Source organism: Trachymyrmex cornetzi, unplaced genomic scaffold (genome assembly GCF_001594075.2).
Source record: "Trachymyrmex cornetzi isolate Tcor2-1 unplaced genomic scaffold, Tcor1.1 scaffold83, whole genome shotgun sequence".
NCBI lineage: Eukaryota > Metazoa > Arthropoda > Insecta > Hymenoptera > Formicidae > Trachymyrmex > Trachymyrmex cornetzi.
The window spans coordinates 3383788-3407055 of record NW_017300169.1 but is presented as its reverse complement, the minus strand read 5'-3'; the positions used below and the strand labels follow the sequence as shown (position 1 = coordinate 3407055).

At 35.4% G+C, this 23268-nt stretch overlaps 1 protein-coding gene across 1 annotated transcript; it reads left to right on the top strand.

Annotated features, from left to right (window-relative positions):
* The first annotated feature begins 1465 nt into the window (after positions 1-1465).
* On the top strand, positions 1466-11538 carry LOC108768790 (venom dipeptidyl peptidase 4). The gene is made up of 14 exons (XM_018519359.1): positions 1466-1489; positions 2770-2827; positions 2985-3211; positions 3535-3609; positions 3684-3736; positions 4281-4477; positions 4825-4994; positions 6388-6488; positions 6581-6829; positions 7223-7437; positions 8759-9041; positions 9982-10176; positions 10260-10420; positions 10797-11538. Exons 1-14 carry the CDS (start codon positions 1466-1468, stop codon positions 11105-11107), a joined length of 2319 nt encoding a protein of 772 aa, XP_018374861.1. The 3' UTR covers positions 11108-11538.
* The last annotated feature ends 11730 nt before the right edge of the window (positions 11539-23268 follow it).

The window sequence follows — 23268 nt, the reverse complement described above, 5'->3', positions numbered from 1 at the left end:
AGTACTTTATCAATCCTACCGATAAAAACATGATCTAGTTAGATTAAAGAAAAGCTGATTAAAGAAATAAAAACTCATAATCTTCATATATATGTTTCTGTATAAAATTAGATAAAAACGAATTCCACAAATGCGAAAATAAAATTCTTATGATTTTCTTTTGCAAATTGCATAGTTTAAATAATAGTAAGTATATAATATTACATCATTTTACATATTTGTAGTTTCCTAAATCTGTATTACTAGTTTTTCTCATAGTACGACAAATAGTCTTATCATAACGCGTCAGTTTTTTGGATATCTTCTCGTAAATATCGAATTACTTTTAGTTCCGATAAGATTATTTGTTGTACTATGAGAAAAATATAAATAAAACTATAAATATAAATAAATAATGAAGATTATGCGTTTGCTTGCGTCTTCTTGCTGAATAGTATAAAGTATGCATACAAGTCAACAAAAAACACTTTACATCGAAGCAAAAAGATTCTGAAAATTCTCATATACATTCACTTGTAGATATTTACAAATGACTCCTGTAAAAAAAAACAGAAATATATGATATTACTGTCTACTGTATCAGTTTTGGGGCCCATTTTATTAAACGCTTGTTTTTGCTTATTTTACGAAAAAGTTAATTATCGTAAAATGATAAACAGTATCATATATAAAAACTACCATATCATTCGAAGACACTCTAGTTTGTTTTTATGTTACTATAGTTTCATTTTTATCTTTTGTTTAAGAAATATAACACAAAAATAAAGTAGTACAATGGTATCAGCAACCTTCCTCTATCTCTCAAAATGTATATATAACGTCTTAAAGTTGCAAGTTTGTATTGAAGAAAAAAACTTAAAAAAACGTTTGAAAATGTAAAAAAAGAAATTGAAAAATATATTGAAAGATTTAAGCATTAAGATGCTTTGACTAATAATAGGTTTTCTCTTACTTAATTAAATTTATTCTTCGATACAATTTAGAATTATAATTATTCTCATACATAATAATATTTTAAATTAATTTTCGGTAATTCTTTTCTATATTTTCACACATTTTTCTATCAACTTCTTTCTTTGGCGTAAAATTACAACTTTGAAAGATGACAATGCTTATTCAATGACATCTACGGATTTCCTCGGATTTGGTAGATAGAAAAAAAGTCATTTTTTCGCGATCAACAAATCTGACTTTATGTAAGAAGAAGATCACCTTATCAGTATCAGCAAATATTAGAGCACGATTAAGTCCAAGGTAGAAACACAAACGGAAGATACTTGCCCACGCGTGGGTATGTCCCTGATTTGTCGAAAGAGGTGGGAGCACGTGCCGCTGTTGCCGCGAGTACGCCAAGAAGCACGCGATATATTAGTCTCCATCGAGCGCACTCGCGAGATCGGCGGTCGCGTCAGCAGCGATTTCCTCGATCATCACCATCCGGAGTCCACGATTCGTAGATCGATCGATGATCATCATGGCAAGACACACGGTACGTTATCCGGCATCATGATGAATCCACCGCTCCCTTTCCTTTTCCTCTTCCAAACATTTTGCGACATTCGCGAACGGCGAGAAACCGATTTCATCCCTCAAACCTGTTGTTAATTCCCGATAACCCCCTCGGGCTTCTTCGATCAAATCATAAAGAGAAGAATTTGTTATCTGATTTTAAGTAATAATATTTTTAAATTCTTATATCGCTACAAAGCGAATATTTCTGAGAAGTGAAAAGGAAAGAGAGATATGTTTCCAATACCCTACTTTTTGCACCACTTGTTCCCCAATCCATTCTTTTTCTCCTTCCGCGATGCCTTTAAGAGAAGCGATCGCGAAAATAAGTATCGACCTATCGTGGAACTCGCGATCTACCATTACTGTAGAAGAGCTTTTATCCGACTTACTTCTGTTTCGATTTCACTCATGGGACAGGCACAATGTCCTGACATATCGAATCGATAAGTCCGTGAGAGCACTTTTCGTCAGATGCGCGCCATCGATGGAAAAGTTTCGAGGGTCCGAACTGTCTCGATTTATCGCCTTCCACCTAAGCCCTCTTCTCGCGTCCCTTTTCTTCGTCGTAGAATATACACGGTGATACGCCCGAGGTATTAAACTCGTAGCAATAAGTTATTTTTAGGTTCAATTCTTCCGATATCGGGATTGTCACCAATTTCGATTCACTGCGGATCTGTTGCGTCAATATTGACTGACTCCAATCTCGATTAATCTTAACTTCTTTTTTAATTCGTATTAAAGTAAGACTATAATCCATAGAACAAATAGATAAATGCTAATTTCCAATTAAATAGAAATATCGACGGCTTCTTGCTAGCGTCGGAGAGAATTGAATTTTTTCCAGGTTGACTCCGTTTCGGTTGACTTCCGTTCATTGATGATTAACAAGATTACTCTTTATCTTTTATCCATGACTGATGTTTCAATTTTAAAGAGCGAAGGGACATAAAAATTATATTTTTTCTTTGTAAAAATAATGTTCATTGACTGAAAAAAATGCTAACGATTTGTAAAATGCAACAAAGCTTTTCGCGGTTACCGCAGACCTAATAAGTTCAGAATTCGCCCGTTCAGTTACCAGCGCAGTTGAAAATTGGAACGATAATACCCTGTAATTTCATTTTCTAAATTTTTTGTGTGATTTTTTTGTAAGTTCTGTTCATTCATTGAATTCATGTATATGTAATCGTAATAGAGGGACGAAAAATCCGACACGAATTTCATGGCATATCCTGGCAATCCGAATTCTTTCAGCCTCTTCAACTTCTAATACTATTTGCCTTCGTGATCGTCATCGGTCAGTCACGAACAGGTAGGTCAATTGATTTAATACCTCGCGTAATTATTAGCGTAACTAATGCTTGGCAAATATGCAGTTTGATCGTTACTCATGGAAATGTAGATATCGGGGAACGAATTCAATAAATCTTACGTATATTGTATTTTAAATGTTGAATCTATTTATATAGTTCCAAATAACGACACCGATATTCGCAACAAGGATGAAATTGAACTCAGGAAACCGTTCTCCTTGGAAGAGACATATCTTTATAACAATTACGTGTTGTCCGGCTTCAATGGCTCGTGGATTTCTGACAATGAATTTATAGTTGGGAGCATGATTACAGGCGATATTGCTATTACCAATGTAAAAACAGGAGAAACTAAACAGATTTTTAATGGAACAGATTTACCAGTAAGGATATTTTATGCTTTACTATACAATTTAATCTTTAAGATTTCAATTTGTAATTGATATTTTGTTATCAGAGTGATATTATGAGTTTATAAACATCCGTGACTGCAACGGAAGTTAAATAAAATATTCTTTACTAGTTATCTCAATGTCATCTATAATTAAATATTTCAGTTTGTCAATACTTTGAATGAATTGTTCAAAACAATTTGTTCTAAGATAATTATTTATTTTAATAAGTTTTTCTCAAAATAAATTCCTATAAAACGTTTAAATTAAATAACAAACATTTTTCTTAAAACTCAATGTTAAAATTGTTTTAGCTACCATACAAATTCAGTACAACAACTATTTCGGCTGACAAGCAGTATATTCTCTTTTGTTACAATGTTAACCATGTAAGTGATTAATTGTTTAATATCCTTTCGCTCGTTGAAATATAATGAGAACTAAAATAAATGGAGTTGCGCAGGTGTACAGACACTCGACCGTCCAAAATTGTGTGGTATATAACATCCAGAACGGGTAAGTTTATTCGTTTATATTTTTATAGCTTGCATGTATTGCCGTTGATAATATTAACTATTCCTTGATAAGCTTGATTGCGAAACTACGCGTGGCCTACACAGAGAATTTCTAACGTTTAGATTTCCAAATGAGACAATAAACGTTAATGTAATTGGGTCATCACTTTGTGATAGGTTTCAAAGGCATATAAGATCAAGTTATTTAATTACAACTATTTCTTATTAGTTTCAGAAAACTTTTTATTTGTTTTTCTTAGAAATTCCGTTTGTTTATTATTTTAATGAACATTTCATTTATTGTACATACAAGTGCTTCAAATACATAATATAATATTTCCTTTTTTACAATAATTTCATTGAATCTATCTATTAGATTTTTTCGTTTGTGTTTCATTATTATCTTCAGCTGAGTCGTTATCTCAGTCATAATTGACATAAAAAATTCGTGTATATCTATATTTATATGAATACATTTATAAACAAACTTTCTTTTTCTATTTTAAGAAAATACTTTTAATACAATTTTTCCTAAACATTTGCAGTACATTTGAAGAGATCGCGAATGGAACTATGATCTCGCTGGCGTTATGGTCGTCCATCGGCAGTGACTTGGTTTATGTTCTTGATAACGATATTTATCTTATAACTTTCGATTATAAGTCGAATGGAGTACGAAGATTGACAACAAGCGGCGAAGCCAACACAGTTTTCAATGGAATTCCGGATTGGGTATACGAAGGTAAATCTATCTTTTTGTATAAACGTAAATAAATATTATTTATTATACAAAAAATATTTTTTATTATATAGTTTATATTTAATTTTTATATTTTATATTTTATATTTTTATATTTCATATTTTTTATATACAATATTTTAATACATATTTATTAAAAATATTTTATAATATATGAATATATTATAAAATATTTTACATTATATATTTTATATTACATAAAAAATATATATGTATATAACATAAAAAAAAAATATTCATTTTGAAGAAAAATTTGTGCATTACAAAGTATATCGCGTCTGTGACGGATAATTAAAAATGACAAGCATAGTTGTGAATATTGATTACAGAGGAAGTATTTGGATCTGCGACTGCGATGTGGTTTTCACCGGATGGCCAACATTTGGCCTTTGCAACCTTCAACGATACTGCAGTAAAGGACATGGCATATTTTCATTACGGCACTCCTGGTTCTCTCGAAGACCAATATCCTACGGAAGTGAAGATAAAGTATCCCAAGGTGAGATTCTACTTCAAAAAGCTTTTCCAAATTTACATATTCAATATAAATTTGTCTGAAGAACGAAATTGATATTTCCGAATATATATTTCTGAATTTTTTAAAATCTATTTCTAAAATCGATAGTATCTTTTAAATGTCTTTCTCCTTTCTGTTTATGCAATAAACTTATCAACTATTTAGTTTTGATTATTGAAAATTAGTAGTAATATTTCATTAACAATATTAGTATTGAAAATTATTAGTAATATTTCATTAACAATGCAGCAATGTTACTAAAATTTTTCGAATTGTTCCGACATGATAATACTGGTAAGTCACCATAGAAAACTCGGCTAATCATCTCCACTGGATGGAATCGGCTATTGCCGTAACGAATTGAAAGGACCGTCGTTCTTCCGTTTAACTTGAGCTTATTCTATCATAGATCCATTTTCCGCGTGCATGTGTCGGCACGTGCGGATAATCCAATTGTCGAAGTGCGCTGGCAGAAGCAATTTCCCGTGAAAAAAGTCCGCGAATCATTTCTATAATACTTCTATGTCAGGTCCCTATTTCTCAAAAGCGACAAGCAAATCTTTATTTATTATAATCAATTAACTTTTCGAATTAATCAAATTGAAATTATTTAAGTGATTAATTTCATATATATTTAAATATCCTATTTACACCTTTTTTAATTGATGACAAAAATGATACACATTTATATATTTTTTTGAAAGATACAGTGGTAAAGTAATGTTCTCAAAGAAATATTTTAAAGCCCAAAATCTCAGCTTTCAAATCCTTTCAAGCTTTTTCCTCGGTGATGCTTTTGCACCATGCGGTACCATTTGAAAGTCGGATGTGAAAAATTGACAAAAAAAACTTCAACTCTGAGATCATGTACGGAGTTGAAAAATTCTTTTTCAATTTCACTTGAGATCTTCTAAAAGCATATAAAATATCTTCTCAAATATTTTAAAAATTAAGTTAATTTTTTCTCGCAAATTACAGTAATCGATATTGATACGTGTCAAAATACATTTTAACTGTATTTGACAATTAATATTTACAAACTTTTCGGAAACTTTAATTATTTTCTATTATTTTTGGAATAAAATATTAAATCTTTTAAACATGTTTTTATTGATACGTTAAATAAAATTAATATTATCAATAATAATAAAAAATATGATTAAGTATTTGATTTTAAAGTAGATTTTTATTCAAAGAAACTGTTTTCTAAGAAGAATTATCCTATATTTTTTTTTAACATAGAAGTATCACTATTTCTTTTTTTATCCCAATACATAATATTATAAAAATATTATCCCTAAAGTTTTATGATATCGTATAACTTGCACTTATCTACAATATCATTTATATAAATGAAAAAATATCATCATTTTAGGCAGGTACACCAAACCCGGTAGTATCTCTGTCGGTGATCGATTTATTCGATCCATCGTCAGAACCAATTATTTTGGAAGCACCTATTAATAAAGTGACAAGGCAAGTTACTTTTGCTAACAACAAATATTTTGATAACTATCTTCGAACGATTTTACGATCATGTTTAACATATTGCGTATTCGCATTCGCAGTGACAACATTTTGTACATCGTGAGCTGGTGGAACAAAACACACGTACTAGCGACATGGACAAATCGCGTACAGAACCAATCCCAGATGACCATGTACGACATACAAGGTGATGCCAAATTGGTTTTGTCCGACGAGGAGACTGAGGGCTGGCTTCAACCGAATCTTCCTATAAGAACTCGTGATTACATATTGCTTTTACGCCGGGAGCCTTCTGGTACCAGCGCCGGCAGATTCCGACATATAAACAGGTGAGTAAAAGCTATACAAATGTGTATTCGTGAGAAATAAAGATATATTTATAAATAAATAATATAAAGATATATTTATAGATAGACAGATATCGTTATTTACTGAGCGTTCTAGAATCGAATTCTTTCTATCTTTGTAATGAGATATAAAGATATATTTATTCAAAAATAAATAAATATAAATTCAGAAAGAAAATTACGATTCTCTCTAAGAATATCCCGAGAGTTTTTACTTTTGAATTCTGAATAAATCGCAAAATTAAGTTTTTTTCCGGCGCAATCCCGTAGTTAAGAAAAGTGTTTGACATCGTGATCTCAGAATGTCCAAAATGTTTTAAAGTTTGCTACCTTCTTTTCGTAATTTTATTCATGCCATTTCGTTCATGCCATTAGGTATGAATATAAGGATGGTCAGTTTATTATGCCGTTGGATCTAACGCCCGGTCCCTCCGAAGTTCATGCGATCTTGGCAGTCGATTCGCCCAGAGGCAAAGTTTACTATCTCGCCACGGCGCCGGGTGAACCGTCGCAGAGGAATTTGTATTTGGTACCTCTGGATGGAAGCCAAAAACCAACTTGCATATCCTGCAAGTTGCTCACGCCGGAAGGTGAGTCCTCGAAATCACGAATATGAGTGAAAATAGAGCGAACGATCAAGTCAGAGAGAGAGAGAGAGAGAGAGAGAGAGAGGGGCGGGGGCAGGGGAAGGAGGAGTAACATTTGGCATTTTTCATCAATTTAGATAAACTTCACGTTCATGCACGAACGTGATGGGTCTAACTCACGAGAACGCTCAGCGTCGTCAGAATATTCTATTTACAGCGTCTCTCGTGGGGAAAATATTTTACGCAAGAAGCATGAAACCTTCATAGTCCTTAATGGCTGATCATTCGTTTTACTTAGATTCTCGTCCGACCGTCGAACAAGAAACTCGGGAGATGCTTAAGCGGGGTTCCATAAGTGACGAAGGAGAAATTTCAGGACTCATCGTCGACAGCATTTGTAACTTGTTCGGGCGATAGGTACACGTTCCAATTAAAACGGAAAGTCCATCGGGAGTAATCTCATCTGACGAAAGCCGCAAGTCGCGTTCATGAATATTTAGCATGTATGTGTATGTGTGTATATGTAAGGGGGTTGGCAGACTCGCGGGAAAGATCTACGCGAAGCGATGATACGATGTAATCTACGGAAACTTCACCCCCGTAGAACATCGCCGCAATTTTCCCTCGCATATCTCTGCAACGCGCCGAAAGTTGCGCGAATTCAGGTAAAAATTTCCGAATTCTCCTCCCACATGGACCCGACGCGCGAACTTATTTTTGCATGAACTTATCTCCTCCGCTACGCGAGTAGATTCCAAAAGATTCGGCCCTTAATTCTTGCGCGAGACGTCTTGTGACGTAAAAGAGGCAAGACTGAAATATTACTTTTCGCGCAAGTTTTTCCGGCTATCGGCGACAGCTGCGTCTATCAGACCGGAGCGCTATTGCATAAAGAAGATTAATTCGCCGGACTATTTGCGCCTGCGAGAAAACTCAACGTCTATGAGAGGCCTGTAGCTCGACCGATATGCCGTATATCCGTTAAAATACGATGTTTGCTGAAATTTATTTCGATCGGCGAAAAGTAGAAAGTGTTGAAATTTATGCCTCCAGCTTCCTTCGATGGAAAGTTAGCAATGTACGCCACGTTGTGCGTTGGTAGGTAGAATTATGAACGTTTCAATATTAACTTAAATATATATATATATCCGAATTGTATATTCGAAAATGAAAGCGGGAATAACTATGCGCGAGAGCAACCTTGAATTTGCCAAATTCAATTTGGAGAGAATTGAAACGGTAGGAATGAATATTTCGTTACGTAGAACAAGAAAATGAAAAAGTTCTCTCTACAGAAAAATTCCCACGAATTTAAATGTTGCAGGAAACAAATGTACGTACGCTACCGCATCTTTTTCAAGCTCGAGGTCGTATTACGCTTTCACATGTTCCGGGCCTGATCCGGCTACGGTGACGATTAATGACAATAATCATCAGCCAGTCTTAACCTGGAATACTAATCAAGCAACGAGGACACTTTTATCGCGGCGGTTAATGCCGCAACAAAGAAATTTCAATATTACCGTGAATGGTTATGACTGTAAAGTCAGATTACTCTTGCCGCCAGATTTCGACGAAAGCAAGTTGTACCCCATGATGGTATACGTGTAAGTACTCAAGTCCTTCTGATATAATAAGTAACAAATTTGACGACGTAAAAATATCAGCCATTTTTTTGCATGATACGTCATAAAAGAAAATTTATGTTTTTACGCTTAGTAACAAGATTTTTTTTATTACAAAGATAAGAATATAAAAAATGAAACTTATACAAAAATACAAATAAAATTTAACGATAAGTATATTCGACAAATCAATTTTATTATAAGGTATACATATTTCCATATTGGCCATTATATTTTTCGTGCTTGATTCGAAGACGAATGCAGCGTACGAATATTTTTATGACAGTATCGTGCACAGATTAAAAAAAATTTTAAAACAAATTTTAATGTTGCATAATAAAATAACAGCTTTAACGAAAGCAACACACACATTTTGCTTAATAGAACCTTTTTATTTTGCACATAAGTTTAAATAAAATTAAAGCCATAGTTTTCTACTACTTTATCACAAGTCTAATTGCATATTTTTAAAGAAACATTAACTTTATTTTTATTAATGTATTAATTATATATATATTATATATACATTTTTAAATATCTGGCTAGCACCGAGTATTAATGTTTACCGTATATATCATTAATAGCGGTTACACCGCAATTAAAATCGGTGTACGCTATGATTGGTCAGCACGCAAAAGGATTGCAATCTCCATTTAAAATTGGATCGAGTCTGTTTGCCGATTCATGCCGAGGCTTTTGAAACGATCGATTACCTTTAATAACCCTCGCTCACTTTTCCCTTCTTTTTTAAGAAGCATTTGCGACGTATCGAGCGCTCCATTTATTTAGAAATTCATGCTACCCATTTGTAGCTCGGAGATGTATAAAATCGAACACCGCGTAACGCTGAGAGAGATGAAAATTGAAAGCTATTCTTCGATTTGAGTCTTTATTTTTGTTAAACATCTTGTAAAACCCGCAGCTACGGTGGTCCGAACACGGCCAGGATCGTCGATGACGCCAAGTACGGATACGAGCATTATCTGACGACCAACCGAAGCATAGTTCACGCGTGGATCGATGGACGAGGATCGGCCTTTAAAGGCAGCAACATGCTTTTTGAGATATACCGGAAGTTGGGTACCGTAGAAATTGAAGATACGATCGCTGTCACCGAGTGAGTAATGCGAAACTGATCAAAAATTGCTTCGTTTCCGGCAGTGAATGTCGCTCTGAAAATGAAACCGTTCTTTCCCATAGAATTCTGCACAAGCGGTACAGTTGGATCGACGCGAACAGGACTGGTATATGGGGTTGGAGCTATGGTGGTTTCACTACTGGTATGGTGATGGCCCAAGATACCAACTTTATCTTCAAATGCGGTATATCCGTCGCGCCCGTAACTTCCTGGATTTATTACGGTAACTGAAAAGAAGAGATTGGGAATTTTTTTGATTTTGTTTAGCATTAATTTTGATCCTAGGGTAGAGCAGCTTTATCATTCATTTCTCGCAATAATGTTTATGTTTCTGAACAGTATGTACATATCGAATGTTTAAAGATTTGTGCTCATACTCTCAAGGAACAATCATGATTGTACAATGTAGTTGTAAGCATGTCACTACAAAAAGATGATAGATATCGTTTGTTATCGTAAATTTTCATTCTACTTTAAAGTAAAAATTGATAGAATAGCCCTGCCTTATCCTACGATGATTTCAAATAATCTCGATGTATTTTTAATTCGAACCTCGAGCTTCAGCAACATTATCTCAAAGATCGCTACCCGATTTACAGATTCCATCTATACGGAACGATTAATGGGTCTGCCGACTCCGGAGGACAACCTTGATGGTTACAATCGCACGGATATTTCACGACGATCGGAAGGAATACGCGGCAAAAAGTACATGCTGATACATGGTACCGGGGACGACAACGTGCACCAGCAGCAGACGTTGGCGTTTGCCAAGTCGTTGGAGTATAAAGACATCCTGTTCGAACAGGTCACGTACACGGATGAAGCGCACTCTCTTGCAAACGTGTACCCTCACCTTTATCACACAATGGACAAATTTTGGGGCGAATGCTTCGGGTGGGCACACTGATCAGACTCACTAAAAAAGAAAATCGCCCTCACGGCTACAAACTCGTTTGCGCTGTACGCCAGGGGCCGTATTCTTGAACACTATCGCATACGAAAATGTACGAAAATATTATAGATTTCTTTAGTATTTTCATATGCGATACTTTTCAAGAATTGAGGACCAGATTTATGACACAAGAAAGAATCGGCGTAAACCGAGAAAAATCGAAGACTTATTTTGAATTTATTCAGACTTGATTTTGATTCGACGAAAGAAGTACTCAGCGTGCCTCTTAAATATTAATGGCATCGAAGTGCTTATCATTAAAGGTAAGGGTGACTGTTCTAAGATACTTTGCCTTGATCAAATCTTGAAAATATCGACAATAGTAATGGAAAATATTATAAGTAAATTTTGAAGCAATGTAAATGTTTTATTTTTTATCAGTAGTTAAAAAACAAATATAATATGAGAGTGTGTATAAAAATATATTGTTTGAGAAAAAAAGAAAACTTTATGTCGATAAACTTGAATATAGTTCTGGATTCTTATAATTTTTAGAAAGGTAACTAAGTATTATACAAATAAATTCAAGAAGTTTTGCAATTATAATATTTTTCATAAACGCCATCAATATATTTAGATAGATTGAATTTAATCATATAGAACTGACCTAAATTTATATGAAAGAGATAATTATCTAATATATGCCAGTGTACGTTATTAAATTTATCTTCACGTTCATTTCATTGATCTCGATGGCAAATCTCTACCAAAGACATTTTTTTTGCTTGTATATAATATTTGCAAAAGTTCCTGTTACTATTTAGTGCCAAATATTAATTGCAATTAATTTAATAATTCTTGACTTGTTTATCAATCAGAGCGAAGGAAGTTCGCTCGTGCCGTATTTCCGGGTAAATGTTATGCACGAATATGTTAGTCAAAATTTATAAAAAATATATTAAAATATATACGAAACTCTCCTACATATAACGGCATTTCTTAAAACGTGCCTTTCCTCTGTATTTTATATCGTTTTATAAAGATGTCAAAGTAAATTTATATGTATCGTTTCGCATCTAGCAACAAATAAAAAGAACTTTTTTGAAGAATAAAGAAAATGTTCTATGTTTCACGAGATTAATGTCCTAACCTGTATATTTTCTAACCTATATATTTTCCGTGTAGTAATTATAATTTTTCTATTATAATAATGTATTCTTAAAGTCGAGCTAAATTATACATCCCTTTAACGATACTGATTCATAATCTTGTTTTCCATTTATTGAGCATATTTTGCAGTTGTTGTCGCGGAGATCATATACATATAGATAATGTGAATATTAAAAAGATTCGTAGCAATATAAAAAATTTTATTTAAAAACTAGAGAATTCAATATTAATTTACTTTCTAAGAATAAAGACAATTGTAACCATGTTGTTGTTAGTACAGTAGATTTCAGAACTTATCTTTCTGTTTAGTGACCTAGATTTTCGTATTTTCAACCAGGACAAAATAAGTTTTGTTGTCTTTACTTTTTATGGAATATAATATAATAAGCATGTATAAAATACACCTCTTTTGCCTCGTTTTTTCAACCGCTGACGTTTATATTTTTGTCCATCATATCATTTTACCTGTCCAACTCAATTAGTCGGATCGCTCAGACAAAGTCACTTTTGGATTTAATCATTCCATCCATCGTGTCCACGTGTCTTTCTTGTATGTTGAGGGTGGGCGAATTTTCGAGGCAACTTGACTCGCTGACCTGGAATCTTCGACAGTTGGGAGAAAAATGTTTGCTCAAACATCGAGGGAATTTTCACGAAGTTCATGACTCTTCTCGGTCAGCGAAGATCAAGAAGACTCTTGAATATTTAATTTGAATTTTCAATTTTAAAATTATGTTATTTTCGATATTGTTTAATTGCCGCCTTGTATCTAATTGTTATTAGCGATCTTTGCAAAAGTACCTTTTTCAGTCACATTTTTTTGTAGTATTTTTGCCGTACCTTTACTGTTTATTACGTTATTTATTGCATGTCCTTTATTAACAAATTTTAACTCCCCCTCGTGGATAATTCGGGTCTAAGCAAAATTTCGCGCATCGCGTACGCCGATAAAGTACCGCAAATGCAGGTGACTTGGAACAGTGTAGGTAACTTGGGACATGTATTTTTGTTAAATCTATCAAAAAAGAGGAGGCAATAGTTTTTCTTTGTGTCGTTAAAGGACTTTCAATTCTTTTTATAAAATACCAAACTCTCGTGTTATATAATTATATTTCATAATTATATTTCATAATTATATTTCAAAGAATCATTACTAGATCTCTTGAACTTGGAGCTTTTGTTCTTACAATTTCTTTCTTGGTGGAATCAGGAAATTATGACATGGATATTATGAGTCTTTCAGCTCCACCATCACCAAAGGTGCCAAATGTAGCGCAGCAATATAAAGAAATTTGTCCACTTTGTCATAAGCCTACCGTCATCATATACATACCGTGCTTATGATATCTGGTTACATATTTTCTGTCAATGTATTTTGTCGGAAATAAAAGAAATGTCCATTCTCTAAAGGAAGTTTAAAACTTAAACTTTCTTTAGAGATTCATGGATGGATACCACGATTAAATTTAACAAAAATACATGCTGTCCCAAGTTACCTACACTATCCCGAGTCACCTACTTTTACGGTACGTGCCAAAAAATTACATAGTTTCACCAATTGTTATTGTCATTTCGTTTTAATCGTAGAAGATTGAAACTAAATAAAATTGCGATTGAAAAATATCTTATTATGACGTAACCCTTTAGAAACGTAAAACGTGAATGACCTCATCATGGCAAGTGAGGAACAAAAAATGACGAGAGGAGTTTTTAAAGGGGTTAATAATAAACATATTTTAATAATAAAATGAAACATATTCTTGTTAATTGCTACACGATATAATACGGATGTGGCGCACCCCGCTCACATAATAGCATTAGAGACAGCAAAATCGATATTTCCATTCTCTCATACATTCATGTCAAGTTATATCACCGAGATTGCAAGGAAATAATATTAATGATTAACGACATTAAATATCCACCTCGATGAGAATTGAAGTGAGACTTCTCATCCGTGTACACACACGCCGACGATTTTAACAATGCTTTGTGCAATAGCCGAAGAACATCGCGAAGGTTGCCTTGGCACGCGATAGATAATCAGATTGATTTAGATTACACTTTGGAATTATCCTTTTTCGATAAGATTGAATCGCGGCCGCGAATAATTTCTAGTCTTAAGGTCGCGGTTGGAAACAATCAAAACTCGAATTCTGAATATTATGATTAAATGTTTAATAATATTTCATATAATGTTTAGAGTATTCGTCTTTTGTGCAATTAACGTATAAAACACAACACACACACACACACACACATTTTTTACAAAATTAACATGAGGAAACAATGGAATCGAAGTCAATGGAAAAATGCAAGCAATAGTCTGATTAAAAATAATCAGAAATTTTATCCCTTTGTATAGGCACACATTTTTATTTACTCCATAGGCACAGTGAATTTTTTATCCAGTCCAAATTTTTTTTACCGTGTCCTAAGCTTTCAAAAAAATCTAAAAAAATTCATAATTACTTTTCAACATCTCTGTTACATTGCCAAATATTTATTTAACTCAAATATTAAAACCTTTATTGAATAAACATTGAAATTTGTGCCAAAAAATTTCAGAAATTTTACCCGAGTCAAAAAAGACTCACAAGTAAACCTACGGAGGTGTTACTCACCGATTTTAATGAAACTGCATATTTGTAGAACTTTGAAAAATATTTGACACGTATTTTCTTTTATCTGCAATGGTCCACTCTGAAGGGTGAAAACTACTCCTTAAAGGTAAGGGATATATTTAACATATTAGGTGAATTAAGTTGAAAATTTTAAAAAGTAAAACGTATTAGGAAGTTTTTGGTGTCGCGGAAACTGAATCTTATGTCAAAAGTATGAAATTCAAAATGGCCGATCCAATATATCGTCCAGATATATTACTTATCTCGTATAATATGAAATAAAAAAAAGTTGAAAATTTTAAAAAGTAAAATGGGTTAAAGGGTTTTTGGGGTCGCTGAAACTAAATCTTATGTCAAAAATATGAAATTTAAAGTTTTCTCTACGTGCCACGTGCAATCATGAGTAGACGCGACGGGCGTACACAAACGTTTTCCGTTTTCACTGACGCATACGTACACTGTAGATAGGAGCGATCTGATGTTTACGTTTTTTCAACAAAGTTGAAAAAAAGTTGTACCCCGAAAGGTGAGAGGCAAGGGGACTCACTGTAAAAAAGCATCTTGAAAAGTAAAGACCTTGTATCAATACATTTTTTGCAAAAATTATAAATTTTAACGTATATAGCTGCCATATTGAGACCGCCATTTTGAATTTTATATCTTTAATACCATATTTAAAATTATCGACCCAAAAATCGGAAATTTTAATTCTGTGATGACAAGAATTCTTAAAATTTACTCATTTTGATAAAAACTAATAAAAATTTTAATGTATATGGACGCCATATTGGGTCCGCCATTTTGAATTTCATACTTTTGACATAAGATTTAGTTTCAGAAACCCCAAAAGCCCCCTAACACATTTTACTTTTTAAAATTTTCAACTTATTTCACCTAATATGTTAAATCTATTCCTTATCTTTAAGGGGTAGTTTTCACCCTTCAGAGTGGACCATTGCAGATAAAAAAAAAATACGAGTCAAATATTTTTCAAAGTTCTACAAATATGCAAAGTTTCATTAAAATCGGTGAGTGACACCTCCGTAGGTTTACTTGTCAGTGTGTTTATAACATGTTAATTAGAAGGACTGTAAAATAAACTAAATAAAGAGACGAAACGCGGGATGAAAGAGAGACGCGAATCTATCATCAGTGTAGAAATTGTTAGGAAAATCGATTCATGTCGCAGTAGAAGAGCTGCCTTTAAGATTGAATTGTGGCGAGTCCGAAGAAAAGAGGAAACTACGCACGGCTCGCGAATGACTACTCAGCGAGTAGTTGCTTTCCTAAACAAAAGGGAGGCAGCCTATTTCTCGGGCTGCGGTAGAATCTGTGGCAGCGCTCGGGGATCGTTGAGGGAGACATTAAAGCGCGCTGGCCATTCCATTGTTGGTCGCGCAAGTTCTTGGCGAGCAAAACAATACCACGCGCCATCATCGAGCCGCCGTCATCGTTTCGCTTTTCATTGCTCATAAATGCTATCGGCGGATAGTGGATAGCGATCTTCGGCCAGAACGAATGCACGGAGTCCAACCAACGAGATGCAACTTTTCTGTCGGCCAGAAAGTTTCTGAAGGAAGCGGACAGTCCGTGACGCAGTCGGGAAGTAAGTTGGTTGGGCGACTAGAGCAAAGCGACGAACTGATTTGATATTCCTCAAAGATAATTTCATTCTATTTTACTTAATAATAGCGAAACAAGTAGCTGCTTTTTTGTTATTACTTGATATTTCACGGCTATCTCGACAGCAAAAAAATATATTGGCCAAAAAAGTTTTCTCGTTTTTGTCAGTAGGTGACATTAATGCCACTTTAGGTTTGAACACTTTCTTTTAATTAACAGCTTACATATCATCTTGCGACAAAAAAATATCAAGATCAATAGAGTTTGCTGCTTATTATAAAGAATTGAAAATGGAAGATCAAAAGGCGCATTTTCACTACATTATCCTATATTATTAAAGGCTATGCAAACTTGAAAAAAAAAATATGCAGTGTGAAGATAGTGTGAATGATGTACCAATTTTGGTTTGCAAAGTTCCGTGGTGAGAATTTTTCCGTTGAAGAGCAACAAGCCATGTTCGAGTAGGCCAAATATAATACAATCGATGATGATCAAACCAAGGCCTTGATCAAAAATAATCCGCATCAACCACTCGCAGAAAAGCTTAGAATATCTAAATCAAGTGCTGAAAATCACTTGCAAATAAAAAACCGTGAAGACTTTTCGGCCAACTCAATATAATGATACTAAAAATCATGAAATAATAATCGCTCAAGATTTTTTGCAAAATTATCTTATATAGAAGAAAATAGTTCAATCGAAGTTAATGAGAATAGACCATAAGAAGTGCAAATATACGCTACTAGCGAAAGTGAATAAAAGGACAAATGCAAATACTAGCGAAATCACAAGAATTAATTCTAAATGGAACAGAATGCAACATGTTAATCGATTTTTTACTACTACTCTCGAGTTAAGTGAATGTACTCCGTATTGGCAATACCCGGTGACATTGTCATCTCACGCCCTGTCGTCCGAATAGCATCCATAGAAAGTGAAGAACCGTGGCAGATTCGGATGATAGGCGATCGGATGTCTATGGCACGTTCATCCTGCTATTGAAGAATTCTGTTACCGTGAAAGCGTTGCGTTAGCGCGCTTTCGAACGCCATCATGGGTGTGACCGACGAGCGGTAGGAAAGAGAGAGACGATGGACTCCATTTTTACCTATATCTACAACACGTGCCATTGGTTTTTGCAAAAAAAAAAGTCAATTGTAAAGCGGAAGTGTCAAAGCCGTTCCGAGTACGGAACGCGACGCACGCGATTTGCCTATTGTTTTTTTTTTTATTCATTTAGCAACACGGTTCTGACAAAAGTTGTTTTGATGTACGTGTTTCCTCTCGTTTAGAGAAAATCTCGTCGTTAAGAGCTCGTATCTGGTGCTACACGATAAATTGTTAATTAAACTTTGATCAGCGTCAATTGTTTAGCTCGATTGCGTTTTCTCGTTTATACGGCGAAAGAATCGCAACATTGTACAGTGATTTAATGTATCACCGTGTCAGTGCCGACCTCATTTTCACGCAGCTCTCCCGAAACTCGAATTTCGCGCAGAATTCCCACCGCGTCGATCGTCGCATAATCGACCTGCGGCCTTCGCGCGAAATGTCACCGGGGGAAAGTTCGTTTGCCGATTGTATGTACGTTCGCGCGCATCCATTCCGGATTTATCTGCGCAATTACCGCAGATCGAAACAGCATTTCGATCGCGCCCATGAGACAAATTTCCGCCTCTCGAGCGCGGCCTCTCGAAAGCTCGTTATTGCCCTTTGTGTGGGTACGACGTCATTCTCGAATTCATCGCGTAGGACAAGTCATTCCTGTCTCAGCAGAACGAGAGCGCTACCAAGAGCAGGCAACCGTCGTTTTTACTGCGAAATTCAGAGTGTCAGAGTAAAAAACGCAAACTATTTTGCCGATATAACTATGAATGTAATATCGATGCAAAAAAATTCGCTAAATAAAGAGTTAAAAATAAAATTTCAGCAAAATCGAAGGCAAATTGTTGCCACGAGCTTCGTATATCTTTTCTTTCCATCCGAGGAGAACTTTTTCAATCTTCTTTTTAAAGAACTTCAACTTTTATGACGTTATTTAGTACAAAATTGGATAGAAAAACGACTTCCGCATGAACTTAATATAAAAAATGTTTATTATCGTCCTAAAAAGCAAGAGCGCCATTAAGAATGTACGAACAGTTAATTGTGATAAACGAAGACGTGGAATGTGAAAACATAATGGACTCATTCGCGTTTTATCGTATTTCTACTCGGAGTAGAGACCCCCTTAAGTTCAAATGGATTCTCTCACTTGTAACCTCGCATCGTCATTAAGTGCACTAACGATTCTCTGGGAAAGGAAAATAACAGTGCTAGCTAATTCAACGTGTGACTTATCTAGCGATCGGACGGGTGTCTCGTGAAGAACAGTGAAGGTCCTGTCCTTACGGGCGCGAAAGGTTTCCTGGACGATTAATCTCCCACCTGCCGACCCTGGCCTCCGAAACGAAAAGGTTTTAGGAGTCAAGGACGCGCATGCAACGTTTCTCGTTCCGCCAATCGATATCCTTTGAATAAGGCTAGCCCGCGGCTTTTCATTTTGCGTGATCACGAGACGGAAGGTGCTGGACTATAGTCGGCCTCGAGCACGATCTTGGGTGGTACCAGCCAGTAACGCGGTAGAGACTCCGTCGCGAGCCCTTTATATGGCATTAGACGAGAATACGTTCAAAATTATGCACTGCTATTCTCGTCCTCTCTGTGTAACGGAGTCTAATAACAGTCTTGCGTGTGGGAACGTTATTACTGCAAGTAGGCAATTCTAGCGCGTCACGTGTATCTACATCGAACATTTGCGCGATATCCCAATGAAAGGCCGATAGGACATTCGTGTTAGGGTTGCTAAATGAGGTAACGTGTCACCTTTATTTAGGCGATAGGGTTATAATTACAAAAAAGCGCTTATTCATGGCAATAAGTAGTAAAGGGTCTTAATGCCGCTTAAAAGTTTACGCCAAAGGAAAGAGAAAAATCGTCTAATTTGTGACATGTTGCCTTCGGTCAATTTTTGTCGCAAATTATTATTATAAGTCATCTTAGGGTGAAATATCGCTTTATCTAGCCGCGTACCTTGGTCTGCGTCACAGGATTATTAAAGATCATCCCTGAAACCGTGCGCAGACACATTTTATGTAACCGGCTCATTGTTACCAGCATCGCTAGGTATACGCATCGACCTACAACGTGCATCTCATGCCGCGAGTTTATCTTCATCGCACCGTGAATTTATGGAATGAACCGACGACGTTTATATGCGCTCCGCGCTCGCGCGTGCACCTTTGGAAGCCAGGGTGCGTAAAACAGTAGTAAGACGGACACGATGGTATCACGCAAGATATTTTATGACGTCGCGCCATCGTTGCGGTTTCCTTATATCACACATAAACGATAGTCTTTAAACAATGGTACCAGTATCTTTTTATATAGACAGCAGTAAAATGTTGTTATAGTTTCAAATATGAGTTGCCTCTTTTAAATTGCTCGGATTTATAACTTTTTATTAACTGCTTGTGACGCTGCCGCTGTTATTTTAACATCTGTTCATGATACTTAAAAATATAAATAATATATCCTTAAAAGATAAAAGAACACATGAAATATTAAGGTAATGAAAGAAAAAATTTTATAGACCAATTTAGATAAACAAATTAATGGATCAATTCTAGGCAAAATCGTATGACTCGTAATATGTTTTCGTAAAACTTGTAAGAACTTATAACTAGTATTCTAATTTTATGCATATGTATCGTAAGACGTATGATTATTCGTAAATATCTATGATTTCTTACAAATTTTATTATAAGACTAGTAAGAAGCTGCCTGTAAAAATATTGTATAAAGGTATAAACACTTAAAATTCTTACAAGTCTTACAAGAATATGTTATGAGTCTTGTGATTCTGCTTAGAATTTAAGCATTAAAATTTAGCAAATAATAAGAAAATTTTATAAAAACGGATTTCGAATGGTTGAAAGAATTGTCATTAAACTTCTTATATCTTTAAAATATTCTGCCTTCTGTTATTAAACAATAACAAATTCAGTAAGTACTTACAATTAGTAAGTAAATCACAGCCGAATTACAGCAGAGACGTAAGATAATAACGTAAGCGTAGCAAATCCAAAATTTGCTTACTGCTTACGTCTTACTGCTTAAATTTTTTGCGCGCCTTAAAACTTTAAACATTTAAAAAGAAATACGACACGACGAAAGTACGACGACAAAAGTATATAATAAAAACTTATTTTTAACTTCCATTAAAAAATTGCATTTAATATTTCTGCATGCTTTGTAATCTTAAAACGATATTGATTTGATATTTATTTGAATAAATAGTTTAAGAAGTACAATTCCAAGAATTCTTACAAAAATCCCTCTCGTCTATTTTGCAGTTAAGTAAGCACGGAAAATTCGATTCCGCAAACGTTTATCTCGGCCCGCGCTGCTTGACAATAAGAAAATAAGAAAGAAAAGAGAGAGAGAGAGAGAGAGAGAAGAGACGGGAAAGGGGGAGGTGGGTGGAGGAAGAGGAAAACCGCGTAGAAATCTGAAAATGAGCTAAAAAATAGATAAGATATAATAAATCCCGTAAAAGTCAATTTTCATCTGAGATGATGCTGTCTGTCTAGACTGTATCATTCGATATAAACGAAATTACTAGATCACTCAGCATAAAAAAAAGCCCGATGAATATTCCTCGCGAGATTAAAACAGAGTTAGTGATCGATTAAGAACATAATGTCGCGCATTTTAGTCCCCTTTGCTCCATTATTCTCGATCGGTTTTTGCTCTTTTAAGATTTTCTCAACGGCATTGTCGTCAAATTAACGTCGAAGTCTGATTACATTTAGTCTTAAATGTCAGACGTGAAAAAAGCTCTTTATATTTCCATAAAATAAAAACAGAATTTTATATTTTATTAGTAATTTCTAAATTAACAACATTCCGTGAAAAAGAGTGAAGATAAATAAAAGGGAAAGAGAATCAGTGGTTGAATAAAGATGCGCGATTTAATTAAAGATCGTGATACAGTATTTCGTGATCTGCTCTTGTTTTACTCGCGGCGGATTTCACGAAAGATAATGGAATATTCGTCGACATCGTCAAGTTGATTTTCAAGAGAATGCGAGAATCTAATTTGTGCGGTTAAACGAAAAACTGAACAATATTATTTCCACATTTGGTTTCGCATGACGGTTGGCTATCTTTAATTAATTCACTAAAGTCCGCACTAAAGTACTCTTTCTGATATTACTGCCGGCATTCCCACATAATACTACGTAAGTTCCTCGTTGCGAGCTTCAATTGCAAGCTGTAATTACACCGTATTATTTCTTCATTAAAATACTTTGAATAGTAATTATTTGAAATTATACATCGTAATACATATCGTTATACAAATAATAATGTCATAATATCTTGGGAATGTATGATGTGTATGTCTGTCGTTATATCTTTTATCGTATCTGCTTTTGATGTAAATTATCTCAAGTGTTTGTCGTCTGTCTGCGAATGACATATTCTTTTTAGGAGGGACATAAAAATCCGGACGTCTGTATTTCGCTTGATTCAGGAATGTGACGCAAGGTTCTCGTGCCCAGCTGCCCATGTCGAGTGGAGTAATAAGAAGATGCACCCTCCAACGGTACAGGGTTGACTTCCGCGGTGGAACGCGACAGATGTAAAGAACGCGGGATCGCAGCGCTGTTAGAGGAACGGAGGGGATCCCGTCGGGTTGAACGAAAGGGATGAAAGTCAGAATACGGGATACGGATGGAAGGAAAGATCCTGGAAGGGAGAAGGGCGGAATCGCGCGCAGCTAGTGGGGAGTCAATGGTAGGTGAGAAAGAAGGATAGGAAACGCAAATGGAGGGATGAAGGAATACACAAGTTGGGAAAGGACGTACGAAAAACAGACGAAAGAGATGAAGGGAGGGAGAGAGAGAGAGAGAGAGAGAGAAATTACGTGGTGGGGAGAGAAAGTTACAGGAGGCATTTGATAAAAAGAAAGAGAGCGGTATTCAAGCTGTCTGACTGAAAAGGATGAATGATGTGTGTAAGAAAGATGGAGAAAGTAGCGGTGGCTGAAAAGCGACACGGATACGGACTGTGAGAAAGCGAGCGCAAGTATTTCGAGCCGGTGAACGCGAGAACGGAACAGAAAGAGATAAAAACGGCGGCGCTAAAGACACGAGACAGAGTTTTAGAAACGGTGGAAGAGGAAAAATGAGGAACGTGAATAGGGATGGGGCGGAAGTAAGAGAGGGTTGCGCGCGAGGAGAAGAAGAGAGAAGAAATATTGAAAGGAGAGACGAACAGAGAGATCGAGAGAAACACGAGCAAATTGGAGATAGTCGATGGAGGAGGAAATCGCGTGAAATAAAAGAAGAGGTATTCACGTGATGGCAAAAGGGTGGTGGTCCTTCGGAAAGAGATGGAAGATAAATTTTCAGTAAGATACAGAATAGAGTTCGTTTGGACTCTTCGAAAGAGACGCGTGTTGCAAGAAGGAAGATAGACAAAGAGAGAAATAGACAGAGGGGGGGGGAGAGAGAGAGAGAGAGAGAGAGAGAGAGAGAGAGAGAGAGAGCTTGGAACACACGCGCCAAGAGGGTTCTCCAAATTTGCCGACCATGGCATGGCCGCGCGAGGAAAGAGCGCGCGAGTAACGCGCGAGGAAGGGAGAGCGATCCGCAGCGGGGGTGGAAGAGCATTACAGAGTTAGAGAGGAAGAGAGAGAGAGAGAGAGAGAGAGAG